The 16,760-nt window shown below is 39.4% G+C and overlaps 1 protein-coding gene across 5 annotated transcripts in view; it reads right to left on the bottom strand.

The window, feature by feature from the left end:
- VPS13D (vacuolar protein sorting 13 homolog D) overlaps positions 1-16,760 on the bottom strand; it is a 187,331-nt gene that overhangs the window by 61,042 nt on the left and 109,529 nt on the right. For all 5 annotated transcript variants that reach the window (XM_025198111.1, XM_025198112.1, XM_025198113.1 and 2 more), the window contains 2 exons: positions 12,552-12,686; positions 12,160-12,327 (listed from right to left, as the gene is read on the bottom strand). In XM_025198111.1, coding sequence (XP_025053896.1) covers positions 12,160-12,327; positions 12,552-12,686 — 303 coding nt within the window. The remainder of the gene's footprint in view (positions 1-12,159; positions 12,328-12,551; positions 12,687-16,760) is intronic.

Below are 16,760 nucleotides of genomic sequence, written 5' to 3'. Positions count from 1 at the left end.
GCAGGAACTGCCGGCTGTTTTCACATACACAGGAGGCAGTCAAAAGTCCGCAGCATGAACTTGGAATGACCCCAATTGCAGAGTCACTGGCGGGTTCATCTGGAGGGCAGCTACGCTTTATTAAACTAATACTCTTAACAGATAACTTTCAGAAAGGAGGAGAAAAAAAAAAAAAGTATTAACTCTTTCAATTCTTTTTTTTTTTTTTTTTTACGTAGTGCGACAGCTTTCACTATAAACCCTGGAATACTTTAAAAACAGATTTTCTGGCTTTTCCGAATTAACATGCAAGCAAAGCGGTGCTCGTACGGAGCTTGGTCAGCTTGCAAGTCCGTTTCCCAAAAGGACGGCGAGCGATGTTAATATCTTTGATGTGCAGAACAGTTGTAGTTCATTTTCGCCCGTTATGTCGTTCGTTTACATTCTGCGTTTCCTTTTGCTTGGACAATGACAATAGGCTGGTCAGTTTCGCTTCCTGTTTCTAGTCAGTGCCCTTCCCGTCCCTGGCACCTGATCACCAAACCTAAATCCAAATTTATTTTTCTGGGGGGTGGTAAATGTCTGATAAGGTTTTTAGTGCTTCATATTTTAAAATGACCCCCTAAATGTTGGACAAAAGTTTCCTGGCAACACCTTTTGTGCCTGTAAAAAGAGCCAGCATTTCCTTCCAGGATCACTTATACAGCCCTATAAAATATACATATAGCCATTAGGCAGCAACTGCTGATGTTACTTCAAAGGAAGACCAGGGGGAAGCTGCCCAACACATCAGATATCTGTGGAGGTAAAAACAGGTGGGGTTTTCCTCCTGCGATAACCAGCTAAACAAACAAAAAAGGAAGATATTTATTGCATATCTATTTTACACTTTCCACAAAGCTCTGTATATGTTTTGCGTTCAAGTGTCCATTTGGAAGGCTGTTCAGGCTACGATATGACAAATCTCAACTAACAAACAAATCCATCCTTTCCAAGCCTAAAAAGCAAGTACCTATGGATTACCAAATCACTGTTTGCTGAAAGGGGCATCAGCAGTGAACACAAAACATCAATCACATTTCAGGGTGAAATTTCTTTTTATCTGTTATCGTTAAAGATTAGCAGAGCCGAAAGTTATTAAAGAAAAATATTTTTTTTCCTGCTATTTCTATTTGGGGGTTTTTTCCACATCCGACAGCACATTGTTTTTATTTACTTTTTTATTACTGTTTCCTTTTTAACAATGAATTCCCCCCAGTTTGAGTCAGTCACACAGCAAAACAGGAACAGAAAAAACAAAACAAGACAAGCACACGCACATTAAAAAAATTAACTTATAAAAGCTCAAACCTGAGGCTCTAGAATCTGCAAAGTCTTACCTTGTCAACTTGCAGTGCACGCTGCTCGAGAAAACAATTCGCTTTTAATATTCAAGGCATAGCTAAGTTTTTCATTGTTTAGTGGTTGCTGGAACTCAAATCTTTTGCCTATTATAATACTACTTGGAAAAAGTTGCTGAAGACAGCTTGCTTCTCAGCACATACTTCTAGGAGTGACACCTACTCCACATCAAACGGTTCTTGCAACTGAAGCCATCACAAGTCCATCATTTGGACTCTCAGACTGGAGAGAACATCACACATCATTTTTCCTCTAAATATATATGTTGCAATTTAAAGAAAATTATACAAACTACGGGGTCTTTCTAAAGAAAGTCTGAATTTAGTCTAAAATGTAATGGCACCCTCCCATCAGCTACAACTGTGGGCACAACAAAAGTCAGGGGTTTTTATCTAGTTTCTTTTACAATGTGTTAGGAAAGGGGTGGGGGGAGGGAGGAACAGCAGGGTGGAGATGCATCTTATAGCCTAAATGAAATCAGAGATACACAAGCTTTCGTGAGCAACAGCTCACTTCATCAGATGTGCTTTTAGAGCCTCCAATGAAATGAGTTCTTGCTCATGAAAGCGTATGCACCTGCTTCAGCTGGTTTATAAAGGCGAGTCTCTACCTTGCCTTCTGCCTGACTTCGGACTAACAGTCAGCTCCCTCTCTCATCAGTCCAGAGGTTTATACACCAAATACCAATCTCAAGGTACACTGATCAGAGACGCACCAAGGGTAAGAGGTGACAAATCTGAATGGCTTTTGATTGCCATCCCCTTAATCACTATGTACAAACAAGAGGTACAGCCTTATACATTACCCCAAAAGGTACTTCCTACAGAACATCCTACTTGGGTTTCCAACCTCTTACTCCCCTAATTTCCTGAATAGCCTACGTATTTCTGTACAGACTCATAGCATGTTCATGCAGCATGCAAGTACCTTCTAGTATACATTACAGGCATCCTTCCATAGTGCTGAGGAGGACTAAGCCACCGGTTTTTTGTTTGATCACATTTGCAATGTGTCCCCACAGTAACTGTATTAACTTCTACCATTCCCCTCAACTCTAACTACTATTGGATGTCAGCTGAAAAAAAATGCAAATGTACTGCCACATCCCTTCACACTATAATGCAAATTCAAATAGCACTGGGCAACAAAGATCACCCTGATCAAGTTTCACAGAAACCATAAAAATACTTGTATAAAAAGGTCAAAGTCTGTTACTTTAAAAGGGCACAAATGAAATGGAAGACTGTACAACCTACATGGTAAGCATACTACAGGTAACAGCAGAAGCTTTCTAATCATCACTATGGTACAACTTCATGATAAAACCTGAAAATAGAAAAAAGTCACTCGAGGTGAGTTGTTGAACCTTGGATTCCATAATCGGCTCGTTGCTCTAAAGGACACCTCCCAACTTGCCCAACGAAAAACTCTATGACTAAGGTTTCCAATGAGGACATGATGTATTCCAGCCTTTTCTCCTTTTACCTAGTATGACCCTAAGACAATTGACAAGTGTACTTGGTCTTGATTAGATAGAGCACTCCCAACCCTGCCAAAACGCAGGGTTATAACAATACAATGAAATCATGCCACATTATCAGCTATCACTCCAACTGGCTTCATGCATACTTCAAAAATAAAAATGGTAACAGTAGATGCTTCCTGCGGACATGTAAAGGTCCTTGATGTTTATCTGCACCATGGTAGATTGCCTGTGGTAACCTCTCTGTACCTAACTCCTATTTACATCACTTCAATCTCCCTGAAATACCAGCTAAACTCTTCTTCCTCCCCAACACATGCTCACACTGCTCCCTTCACTAGTTCCTCACCACTTTCTATATCAAATTAAAATTTTTGATTTCCCTTCTTCCTAGCCCTGACACTACCAACTCGTTTCTTGCCAGAGCTCAAGGCACTAGTGGGAGTCTGACAAGTCTGTACTCTTCATGTTGCTTTTATTTCCCTCTCCCACAAGTGCCTTTGACATCTCATGCCTGCAATGTCCTCTCAAAGCCTGTATTGCACACAGGTTTCTTTTGCAATTCCAAAACCCCAGCACTTTCCTTGTCTATAACAATGACTTGTGCTGCCATGTCAACATTTGGAGGTAAGTTGGAACAGCTGGAATGATCATTATACATACTTCATGCAAAAATGCTGCTCTATCCTGATTTGCATCACTGCCTGCCTTTGTCATTTATAACAACCTTCTTTGTACTGCCATGTCCTATAAAACTTGGCTTGTAAAATCCTCAAGAAAGTTTTTATCATCTCTGAAAAGCTCTTATGCGTCTAGTCTGAATACACTTTATATACATAAACTATAATGAATTAGGAACCAGCTTGCTGCATCTTTGGCTCATCCACATGGCTCACACAGTAGGGATACAAACCGCAGAACGTTTTCAAGCATCTACTCCAAAGAAGCTCCAACACAAAACGTGGGGTGGGGAGCGGGGCAGGACACGATAAAGATCAATAGCCCTGACTATACTAGCTGGGCAGAAAGTTTTCTTTTGCAACACCATCAGCCAAAATTCAGAGATCATCATCACAAGACCAACAGCACTGTTAACTAACTGCCAGCATTGCTCAAGCACAACAGAGCTAAGAAATATTAAAAGATGTGAGATCATTGGTTTTCCGCCATGAAAACCAAAGGAGAGAACAATGGATAGTAAAAAAGGAAAAAGAAATGAGGAACTTCTTTTCAACAGTGCAGATCTGTTCTTTCCAGCAAAGTAGAAATGTAACAATTTGAAAATGAAACAAAATCAAATAGTCAGTGAGAAAAAGTTGATGGATACGAGAGAGGTCTTAATAAATCAAAGAGGAGCCACAAGTTTGTCCAGTCTTAAGCTAATTAGTTCTGAAAAATATGCAGGAGTTTCTGTGCTGCAATACAAATATTATGCAAAAAATGAAAATTGATCAATGAATAGATTCTTTCAGTGGCAATTTCAGAAAGTATCTTCAAGATATCACTTCTAATATACACAATTACAGGAAAATGGGTATTTGCAAATAGGTTTTCGGTAATCACCGTCAACAGCTCACACAACAAAACTTTCAGCTCCATTAATCTACTTCACAGTCACTGCATAACTAATACTCTGAATGCCACTAATCATTAGGGCTGTGTGAAGCTTCGGTCCCCGATTTGATTCGGCACAGATTCAGCCCAATTCAGGGGCTAAATCTTCAAATCGAATCAGGAGACCCTTTAATCTCTCCGAATCGATTTGGAGAGATTCAGACAGACAGAGCTTTAAATGTTTTTTCTACATGCCTCAAGGTAGCAGGCGGCTCGCGAACACTGTGATGCTGGGGCGGATGGAGCATCCCACAGGAGCACAGGGGCTCCCCAGTACGCTCGGCAGCAGCGTGGACCAGAAGCACTTCCAGTCCACCTCCGGGTTCGCTGGGGAGCGCGCGGGGGTGTCCTCCCACACTCTTGTGGGATGCTCCATCTGCCCCAGCATCGCAGTGTTCATGAGCCACGCCTGGTACCTCGAGGTATGTAGAAAAAAAACATTTCAAGCTGCGTCTATGGCTGAATTGCTGAGTAAATCTTCAGATTCAGCCGAATCAAAATCGGAGACAGTGATCCAAATCAACAAATTGAATCGCTGTCCCCGATTTGGGCCGAATCTGAATCGAATACGGCCCGTTTTGCACACCCCTACTGATCGTGTCCTGTTTATAAGTGGTTTGCACATGAAGCATCTATATTAGTTTATCAGTTTATAAAATCAGACCTTTTTACTTTCCCTGGTTTTATATGAAAAACACCTCTCCACTTCTATCTGAGATTTTTCTTTTATTTTACTCCTCTTTATGAAAGCTGAGAAACCAAAGTCTAATGCAAGAAGTATACCTAGGAAGAATCAAGCCAGTCACAAAACGTTTAAAAAAATAAAATGCCACCTCCCTCCAAAATGATCAAGCCACATGAAAACTGAGCTTTCCTTCACAATAGGATTTTCCTTCACCTTGTTTGTGTTTATAGCTTTATTTGCATCCTTATCATCCTTTTACAAAAACTAACCTTCAATCTCCCTCTCATTCACATGCTTTTAGTATTATATTCCCAGTGTAACCAGAGTTTCTGCCCCCCACCCTGCTACTAAAAAAAAATACCACCATGCACTTCAGTTCTCATTTGTAGAAAGACAGGATTTCAGCGTGTGTGCCATAAACAGTGTAAAGCCAAGCATTCAGGTTGCTTATAGAATACAGCAGGATTTACTACAAATTGTAACTGCACAGGAGTAACTCAGCTATAACTGCATTCCTATACATAGTTGCACAGGGATTGTAGACAGCCCCTAAAGTACCTTTCTTGCTTGACTAAATGAAGACACTAAGAACTAAAGCTTCTGGCCTTTCACCCCTGCAGGCCCAAATTCAATTCCTTCTTCAGCTCAAGATAAAGTTATGCATATGATCCTTCCAGCTCCTAACATCTATGAATCTATGATTCATACCTTGTTCTGATCTGCAGGTGTCCATATTCAGTTTGCTCCGAGTACCATTTTCTTCTTAGGAGAAACAACGAATTTGAAAAACAGGGATACAGTAAGGCAAGACTTGTTTGAAGATAAGAAGGCTTTATGATATTGCTTCATTTCCGGCGAGTTTAGTAATGTTTCTTCAGAGTTTTCTTCCATCAAACAGTTCTGTGTATAAACTAGATATAGTTTTCCTAGCGTGCTCTTGAGGATTTGGGAAGGAAGGTAGAATACCTTATAAGGACTACAAATATTAAGAAGAGTGCTGGAATTGCATCTGAGAAGTTACAAAAGAGGGAGGGGGAATAAAATCACAATACAATGAAACTTTAAAAAAAAAACAACAAAAAAAACCAAACGAACAATTTAGTCCTTTTGGACCAGGAATTGCAATCCATCAGCATATACTATCTATATCTATCTATCTATCTATCTATCCATCCATCCATTCTTCATATATATAGGATAAATCCCTTCTTCATTTCCTTCTATCCTTCAATTACCAAGAAATATATGTATTTCCTGGCAAATGAAACCAAGACTTCCACTCAAAGCACAGAAGCAATGAAAGGGCTCTATTTAGTTGTTTAACTCAGAACACAATATTCTTTTTTGACTGAGAAGTCTCTGAAAGGAGAATAAGTTTAGGATTTAGTATTATTTTGCTTAAGGGGGGAAATAAAAAGAAAAGTTTTGATGCAGGAATTTGAGTCAGTCCTGTCCATATGGCAACTATAGGAACCTCTACAGAGAAAATTAAATTCCCGCAGGTGCCTATATTTAGGATCAAAGTACTTTTTAAAATACAAAACTTGTAATCTCCAAGGGATAAAAACTACAAAAGTGTCTGAAGTGAACTTTATTTAACCTACAGTTTTGTGCCAACTTAAATACACCGGACCACTCCACTTGAAAGAAGGTATTTACCCACTGTGTGTTCTAAGATGCATGGAAAAACCATTACAGGAATGATCAACAGAACTATAAAATAGAAAAGCCATAAAATGAAAAAAAAAAGAAAAAAAGCAGATAGAACTCGTAAATAAGCTTACTTCTGAATTCACTCAGGCACGCTTACCTATTTCTTGATTAAATAATTCAAGTTTTGTTTGACGTGGTTGTGTGAACAGGGCAGATCTAGCTATATTTATATCTTGTGAGCTAGCTCACCTTAAAACCCAATACAAATTTTATTTAGGGCTCTTAGGAAACCAGGTAACTGAAAAACAAATAAGATCTGTGAAAGTTTTTCCAACCACATGTGGCTCCTGAGCATCACATATGGAGGATAGTTCATGCACTTTTGGCTGCATTTGTTGCTAGTTCCACAGATTTGGTTGCACAGATGAGAAGGAAAAATTTCCAGTACTGCCGAACCAGGTGAAAACTTCTGCAGAAAAAGCAGACACACCAATTAATCATACTCTCTCCAAAGACAGCACCAGCGGAGCAAGATGAAAATGATCTATTGGTTTTGGTCATGTTTCTGTTGAACAGTTGTACTCAAATTTGAGTTTTTCCTTCTTGTATTTAATTTTTTTTTTAAACTTACTGCAGCTTATTTGACTAATTTTATCTGAAAGGTAAATTGTGGATTACACTGTCTAATGTTGAATCCCAATGTCCAACAACAGTGCAGCAAACAGGGATGGAGCATGCACCTAGTCACCACAATGCCACAAGCAATGTAACTGGCTCTCTGCTAAGAGGAGTCATTTTGGAGAAAACGACCATGCATGGAGCTCCTCAACAATTAAACCATCCTCACAGATAAGCATGGGACGTGTAGTGACAGGACTTTCAGCCAGGAAGGATACAAGTCCTGAACTGGATTTCAGTGGGGAAGAATATGAGATTTGTGCTCTGTAAGGAATGGGGAGGGCTCCTTTTTCCCCTCAAAGGCCAATGAATTAGAGGGGGATGGAACAGAGGGAAACTCATGTTCTGGTCTTGTCAAATAGAAAATATCATCAGTGACAACGGCAGCATCATGCCCGAGATCCAGTTTTTGGAATTTAAGGTTTAACCATTCCCTTCAGGTTGGTTAAAGGGCAGGTTAGAGGCTTGGCCGGAGAACACAATATTCTCTCTGTATAAGACTAAACTTCACCTTGGGGGGCTGTCCTACCAGGAAGCATTTTTTAAGAGAAAGGCAACTAATTTATATAATTCCTCTACCAAAACTTAAAGAAATGAAGACAATGGAGAACATCGCCATGTTACAAACAAACCAGATGGCCAAATACGTATAGTTAAAATGCACAAAGTAATTAAATTCTAGCTTGAGTGAAATGGGGTTTTAAAATACCAATGTAGAATGGAAAATTCAAAATAGGTAGCTATCTTATTTCCTTTCCAAGAAATAACTCTCCTCCAGTCACAGGTATTGATGCAGCATCTTTCTTTCTGCAGACATCAAAGGCAATTCAGACTTGCCAGAGGCACTGATTTTTGGCCATGCCCTATAAAAACCTGTCAACTAGGCAAGTACGTCCAACTTATTATTAAAATATTCAGTTCTCATTAGAAGATGAAACTAATGACATGATTTAACAAGAGGTCAACAAAATGACAACCAAGAACTTCTAAGGTGAGGTTGACCAAGGGGAGAGGTCAGTCCCAGAAAGATGTTCCTGGGTAGTAATAAATTCTCCATTCTGGAGCCTGATTTCTCCCCAGTCTGAGACATTTGGGATGTAGAAAGAAATAGACAAATAGTACATGGGGAGATTTTCAAAGGCACAAACAGGAACTAGGTGCCCAACTCCCATTGAATTTCAACGGGAGTTTGGCATATAACTGCCCTTTGTGCCTTTGAAAATCTCCCCCACAGAAACCCTGGTTACAAATGACTCCGAAGTTCAAAGAATGACCTTGCCCTTGTGGGAAATGCACGAAGGCTCGTGCCTTTTAAAGGAAAAGATTTATGAGACTCTTACTGCAGATGTGCTTACAACCAGAAAACACTTTTTTTATGGAAAGGAGATGCGAGAAAAAGAGATGCCACTGCTGGAAAGAATGGGTCATTTTTTGTATCACTGCTCGCAAAGAATACAGTCAAACGTGTTTACTTGGAAAGAGATACTACCGTAAGCAAGCTCAATACCGTTAAGTGCTCTACAAGGGACTTGGACAAGGTTGTATGTGTGATACTGGCAGCACTAAGAGATGAGATGAAATTCTGGGAGACGGGAGCCATAGATTTAGACAGTGCTGTACGAAAACTAAAGACAGTTGGAACACCTTAATGTTCCTCTCTCGACATGCGTCTATTTTGTTTTAGCCCAACAGATAGAAAGTTTATTAAGAACACAGGCACCTTTGTGATTATACTGCTGATCTACGAGGCACTGTGTGTAGAGCACTCTGATGGTGTGATTACATGCTGGACCAGCATCCAAAATCTGGACATGCCCCTGCTCTCATCTGAGCCACTGCATTTGTTCCTGCTCTGTTAACTGGTGAAAAGCAGCCTTGTTTTACAACTTGAGTTGGATGGAAATGTGTCACTGGGCTTTATCCTATGCCTCTGGATAGCAACTGTAACATTCCTTGGCCAAGATGCTGCGTTGGACTGTCTATCTATTGACTGCCTAACTAAACCAAAGGCCTCCTTTTATGTGGAGCACTCTGCCTGTGATGTTCTATCCCGGATAGCATCCTACAACTTATTTACTTATAGGATCTTCTACAGATTTTAGCTTCTTCTACGATATGCTGCAGCTACAAGTTTGCAGGACTGGATCAAAAGGTGCCCATCCCTTAGGATACCAGAGCCCAAACACTCGCCTCTATGAAAGATGACTCTGCAGCATCTCAGACCTTGACTGAGTATCCTGCGTGCCCCAAATGTTCTTCCAGTCTGAAGAGGCCAGTCGGTGTCTGTGGTTAGGATTTGGTGGGAGGGCGAGGAGAGGGCAAACTGTGAAAGCAGGATCCTTGATTACATAATCGTCTTCCCTGCTAATTAAGAGTGGATCCCATTCCTGATCTGATCCTGTTGGGAATTAATTTATGCCCATGAACTTAAAACTCAGACCTGCACATGTGCAATGTTTCTTGTGGTGTAATTTTATGCAGGGACTAGAAAATACACAGCTGCAGGAGAAAACAGACTGAGCTCCATCATACTGTGGAACAGAGCAACTGGGTCACATTGATACTTTTTCTAAATTACACTCAGGCCTTCTCCTTGTGTCTACTTCAGTCCTATAAATTTGGACTATTATAAAACTTTAGGCTTGGAGCCTTGACTGCATCATATCAACAAATACGGCATATCTGTCATGTTTTGCAGCTAACCTTTCTCTGGGTTGCAGCGTGCGCAAGAGAAGCTGACATACTCTTGTTGTCTGACATGCAGTTGTTGTTAACCCACTGTATATCCTTCTGAAGGATCAGATCTTTAGATTTTAAAATTCAGTGAGCAATTTGGGGTAAGTAATATAAACAGACTTTAGTCATACACTAGATTACAAACAGGTCGATATGATCACAGTGCATCTTTCTGGTTCTTGCAATTGTTTTCCCCTTCCATACCTCTCTGCTGTCATTTCTACATTAAGGGGGAAAAAAAGAATCCTCCTACCATGGACAGCCAGTGTCTGGGATTTCCTAGGAAAGAAACACGCTGACAAGTCGAAGGGCATAGACCTGGCCCCTCAGGACGCAGCTCTGTACGTGTTGTCTGTTAACTACCACCTTTTCAACATGTGCTGCACAGAAGGAGGGCAGTCAAGAAACTAAGCTTGCACGAAGTAGCAAAAAGGGAAAGAAAGACTCCAGCTCCAGTACAGAGTGCAACGGCACAAGAATCATTCCTTTCCCATAAAGATACAGATCTTTATTATCTGCCAAATCTTCCACACCCCCAAAATAGTCTGCTCAAGATTATTTTAAGCTTTGTGTAAATAACTGCTGCTCATTATGTGCTCCTTTTTTTTTTTTTTTTTTTAAATGACCAGAAGAGGTTACTTCTGACTGACAATACTGGATTTGGTTGCTTTAATCTTTAGATGCCTAACAATTATGAAAAAGCAACATTAAGGGACTGAACTCAGAAGCACTGGTATTCATGCTCTTAAAAACTAGTTTGTGCTTTACTTTTTGTATAGTCTAAGTTCCCACGTAACTGCCATGTTTCTCAATCTCTTCCTCCCTGGCAAACTGAAAATATTTTTAGGACCCACTATGATCTCTGAAGGAATCATATTTGAGTAATAAGTCCATTTCTTCCCCCATCCAGAAGCCCTCATAAGAGGAAAATATTATTCTAACTTTGCAAACAGGGAATCTAAGTTAGAGAGAAAAATTTGCCCAAGATCACAAGGTCCTTTCCAAGAAGGTTAGAAACATTAACTACTCACACGCTATAGATGTCAAGCTACTTATACAGTGCCTAGCACAATAAAGCCCTGGTCTATAATGTGGGTCTTTTAGAGGTACTACAATACTAACACTGTAATCGTAATTCAAGGAGTTCTATTAGCAGGAAGTTGTACGCTTTGAGCAAACCTCATTTTTGTAATACTTACAGTACCTAATTGGTTTGCCTTTGCTTTCCTCCAAAGCACAGAAACACAGTCATCATGTAAGAAGGTTATTTTCTTAGCTACATTTAATCTGAAGATTTATGTCCCCAAGTCCCCAAACCATACAGCTCTATAGAGTTTTAAGGGCAACTCTGAATAAATTAATTATTTTAGCATCAAAGAAATCCATTTGAAAAACTTGCTACTAGGCAGTGTGGGAAACGAAGCTCAAAGGAAATGCTCAAAATCTCTCAACTCTACTCAAGGATCACAAAGTATTTGCATATTCACATTGACTTAACTGATTAAACTCCAAAAAACCAGAAAACATGTATGTTGTCCAATGCGTTAGCCTTAATCATCCTCAAATCCCTACGAGTGCTCTTGAATTCTGGAATTTAACAACAGAATAAATATAGTTTTGGTTCAAGACCAAGTCATGCCTTAACTATGATGGAGAATTACTGTTACTCACTAGGGACTTGAGCTTCAAACACTAATGCACATGAGTAATATCCAAGCACATCCACTGGTTTTAGTGAAGTTTCTTTTCATGTGTAAAGCTAAGCACTGCCTCAGTGTTTGCAGAACCTTTGCACCAAGCAGTTTGCATAGAGCAAACGAGTCCTACAGAAACTAAAATTCTTTCCTACCTGTTATCTGATGGGCTTGAATGCATCTGCAGAGGTGAAATGTGCAATTTATCAACAGATACTCATAATCACAAGTATTACCTTTGCGGCAGAGTTTGAAACGCCATGTGTGACATTTCTTATAAGGCCACCAACATTTCCATATTTTATTAGCCCTGTAACGCCTTCTGAAACATCATTCAAGAGACCCATTGGGTTGCCAAGGAAATCCACTGAGCCCAGAATCCTCGCTGCCTGACTAAGCAGTTCCTGGAAAAAGATAGGAAAAAAAACCCCGAATTCTTCCTTAGCTGTTTTAGTTAACGGGGCAATTTATTTACAAATAATAACTTTTTATTTTTTAAACAACATCATTAACAATTGCTTATTGAAATACTGATTTATTCTCCTGGTTTTAAAAATTTCTCTCTGATAAAGGCCTCATAAAACACTTCATTTAGATTTTTAATGGATAAGATTTACTTGACACTCACCTCTTGAAAGTGCTTAAGGATATCATTAATGATAAACTCTTTGGTCTCATACGGGTGGACCCTGGTGAATGGATCCAGGTTAATCACGGCATCTTCAAATCGGATTAGAGGAAATCCTAGCGTGCTTTTCAATGCCTAATTAAATAAGAAAATGGTATTACTCCCTTTAAGGTCATCTGACACCTCATCTATGGCACTAGAATGTATTTCCAAGTAACCAAGACTGAGTGAATCATCTCTGCCATTTAAATAGTCACTCTGTAATGCTGGTAATAGTTATGGACCCTTTCATAAACTGGCTATTGAGAAACTGTTTGAACAGTACTTATCTACTAGTCAGTAAACAAGTGCCCATCCCGATGCAATCGTCACTTTTCCACAACTTGATACAATTTTAACGTCAAAACAAAGTTCTCAGAAAATGTATTTCTAAGATTATCATGCTTAGTGTTGCTTCAGCTATTTATTCCTATTTTTGTTCAGATATACATGATTAAACAGATCCAAGTCTAGAATTGGAAGCTTCCTTTCAGTACTTATTGGATGGACCATGGGAAGTTTTTCACTTTTCTTGAGTACTGAGGAAGAATTGTATATTTAGAGATGGGATAATTTCCTGGAAGCTTCAGGCATTAATATACCTCTTCATTATCTGGTTCAGTGAGACTTACTTAAAACAGGCTTTTTGAAGTTGATATCATGAAGGAAGGTATTTGTACTAGCAAAAAGAATGTAGGCCAGAGTTTTTATCAGCATCTAAGTTAATGTGATATGTATGGTAGTTACACCGTATCTAAGCCAAAATTTAAATTCAATATTTGCCTAAGGGTCTATGCATTCAGAAGGGCACTGGAAAGGGTACTTGGTACCAAGCCATAAACGTTTTTATTTATTTTTTGCTAACAGTGCTGCTTTTGGGATCCTATAATGTCCTGTATCATGCACATTTTAGAGACGTTATTACAGGTAAGGTTACCTATGCTAGCTTGGCAGTAGCCAAAGAGATGGGGTGGAGATAATAGCAAGAGAGGAAGTTTCTATCTTTTTTTTTTTTTTTTTTTTTAAATAGAAGGATGACGGAAGAGATGAAAGTGGTGGGAGTGTATGGGGGAACTGATCATCATCATCTTAGATGATGTCAATGAGAAAGTAAGATTGAAAAGGACAGTGCCCTTTTTGAAGTGCATTCAATGGGTTTAAATAAAAAGATGTGGATTTCAGAGGTGTCAACTGCAGCTGTTGGACAGTGTTAATATGTCTGGTACCGAGTCACAGTGTAGCTGAGATAATTCTGCTCATCTCAGAACTTATACAGTTCATTCTGATTCATGGAAATGACTCTCAAACTCGGTCTTAAATTCACAGAAGTTTAGGGTTGGCATTGGCAGTACTTCTCCCATTCATGAGCCACGACTCTAAATCATTTCTGATTCTAAGAAGTGACCACATCAGCAATGTTACTTGACACCATTGTCATGGCATATTACGTACAGGAAAGAGTTTACAGGAAGCTAGTGATACTTGGTTTCCACAGTGAATGCTACACAAGCAGCACCATACTTTATGGTCTCTTGTCTTAGCTTTGCTTAAGATCCTAAATAGTTTGGAAAAGGGAATTCAGAGGGGGAAAAAGAGGAAGGAAGGAAAAGAGAGAGACAGCGAGAGAGCGGGAGTGATTGATTAACAGGTAATGATAAAAGATGACAGTGACATTTGTACTACAAAACATTTGGAAACTGCTCATAATTTTAAATTCCTGGAGGCTTTTCAAGAAAAATAAACAAAATAACAAGCACGAGGTAAGACATTAAAGACAACAGCAAAGGAAAATAAAAACTACTGGGGAACTCTCTACTTTTCATTACCTTTCTTTTTAAAAGTTGTAAGGATATGTAATCCTCCCCCCCTTTTTTAAGTGACAAATTATTGAAGCATTTATCCAGTCATGTACCTAACATCAGAGAGTTTATATTACATACCTAATGCACTGACACACTAAAGTAACAAGAAGTCTATGATATTTGTTTCTTGGTTTTCCTAAATTAATCTTCTTGTGCCAGGCTAAAGTGTACAGCTTAGTCAAGTAACATGAGTTATTCTGCCACCTGCCGGCCATTTAGTTACGTTACATAGCCGGTCTAAATTAGTGTAGGGGAGAAAAAAAAGCCATATTTAGGCAGTAATTGAAGAGTTGTTAGCAACCCAGCTCCTTATTTACACAAATAGCCTTTTCCTACTGAAACTACAGCAAAGCAGACTGATCAAGAGAGGCACTTAATGAAACTTACATTATTTATTAGGCTAACATCACACTAAATAAGCAGTCTGGAAACATTTGAAATGGCAGGAAAAACTTGGCTATAAAGATAAACTGTCAATTCTTCCTTTGCTTTGATGTGCAACTACTGTATACAACACAGAGCATACTGGACCTCCCTTCTCTGAAAGTAATATATAATATGTAGCTACAGATTGGCTTGATGAGAAAAAAAAAAGACAAAAATATATGCCTAGATCTTTGGAGTAATGCTAGGACATGCCTCCCTTTTTAGAGGAAGCAATGCTGGTTTCTTTAAAGAAAGAAAGAAAGAAAATAGCAAGGAGCGTAAAATAGCAAGAGCCTGTAAAATTTTCCAGCAAAAGTTGTTAAGATTTTGAAAGGACTATAAGTAGCTCTAGCTAAATGCTGCCTTTGTCTGGAAAATGCATGTTTCTTTCCAACTGGATCGGCCAACTATACCGGCCTCCATGTTCTGTTATCACTTCTCCCCAGTCCTCAGCCAGATCTGGAGAAGAGCACTCCTGGGCCGATGAGAGACAGTGAAATCTTATGTTTTAAATCGCTTCTTAAATCACAAGCTGTGTCTCAGCCTGCTCTTGGGCTGTCTCTGCTTACAGCATCATTTCTTCTAAAAAAGATGAGCACGTGGGGTTGATGCTCTCACTTCCCGTGACTGAGCCCTCAGCTGGATTCCCTGGTCCTCCCCTTCATCCCATAAACCAGTTTTACATTCTTCTGCAGCTTTCATGCTGGCAGAGGTGGAAATGGACTAGATAATGCACCAGATTTCCCAGTCTCTTATTTCCATGACTCTGTTTTTCAAACAAAAGCAGCATGCCCTCCTCTCTCTCCTCTTTAACTGTACAGTGATGAACATAAGAAGGATTAACAGTGGCAGGGTTCTGTTCCGGGGAATTATTAGATTTGGACTTTCTCCACCACTACAGGTGCCAGTACAGCTGGGTGGAGAAACATAATCCTATTTTGAATCAAGCTCTTGAGGTCTCGAAATTTGTTTTTGTTCAGCGCTGGAATGAAAAAAAAAAACCCCAAAAATCCTCTTCCACAGTTCTCATGAAACAGAACTGCATCAAAACCTGTTTTTGCATCAAAGGGCCATGCTTTTGATTTTTCTTTCTAGAAGGTCACATGGAACCAACTTCTCATTGACATTAAATGAACATTGCAAGACTGCAGTTCTCAATTTGAAAAAAAAAAAACCACAACTTTAACATCTCTTCCTATTCTACTCCTAAGAGTTGAGAAGTTTGGTTGCCTTTCTTCTTCAATATTAAACACTTCCCTATTCTCTTCAAATGGAGGCATTCTTTCTGTAATCTTTTCAGAGTATTATTGACATTTCTAGAATTCCCTGTAAAGCAACAGTTTCGATGCAGTTCACCACACAACACAGTTGAGAAGCACAGGTGCACTTTTGCTACTGAAGGTGCATTTTTGTGCCTCTGATGAGAGTTGTATGCCTTTTGCATTAGTGAAAAGTATTCAAGTATTTTTGAAGCAGACACTGCAAAATGCCTTGGCAGCGAGCAGGCACAAGTGATAGCAGCAAATTATTTTCCCAGTTCTGCATACCTCTGGCAAGAACTGTCAGATGACTTCGGGGCCAGGCTCATACTGGAGCTGCTAACTTATTCTGAATTTAAAAAGCTCACAGATGTGACTATTAACAGCATTACTGCAATAAGTAACAGCTGAGCTGCAAAAAACTATTCTGGAGCTTAATACAACTCTCAATTCTGGGTACAGGCATTTTTCAAAGGGAGGGTAAAAATGGGCACACTAACGGCTGCCACACTGTTCACTACTCATTCTATAATTATTTTCAAAGGATTATAAAGAATTCTACAGAGGTGCAGAAAAGAGACTGGAAGAGGAAGGGAAGCAACTGAGACCCCACATGCAGGTGA

This window comes from Alligator sinensis, unplaced genomic scaffold, assembly GCF_000455745.1.
Source record: "Alligator sinensis unplaced genomic scaffold, ASM45574v1 scaffold569_1, whole genome shotgun sequence".
Taxonomy (NCBI): Eukaryota; Metazoa; Chordata; order Crocodylia; family Alligatoridae; genus Alligator; species Alligator sinensis.
This window is presented reverse-complemented; position numbering and strand designations above follow the sequence as displayed.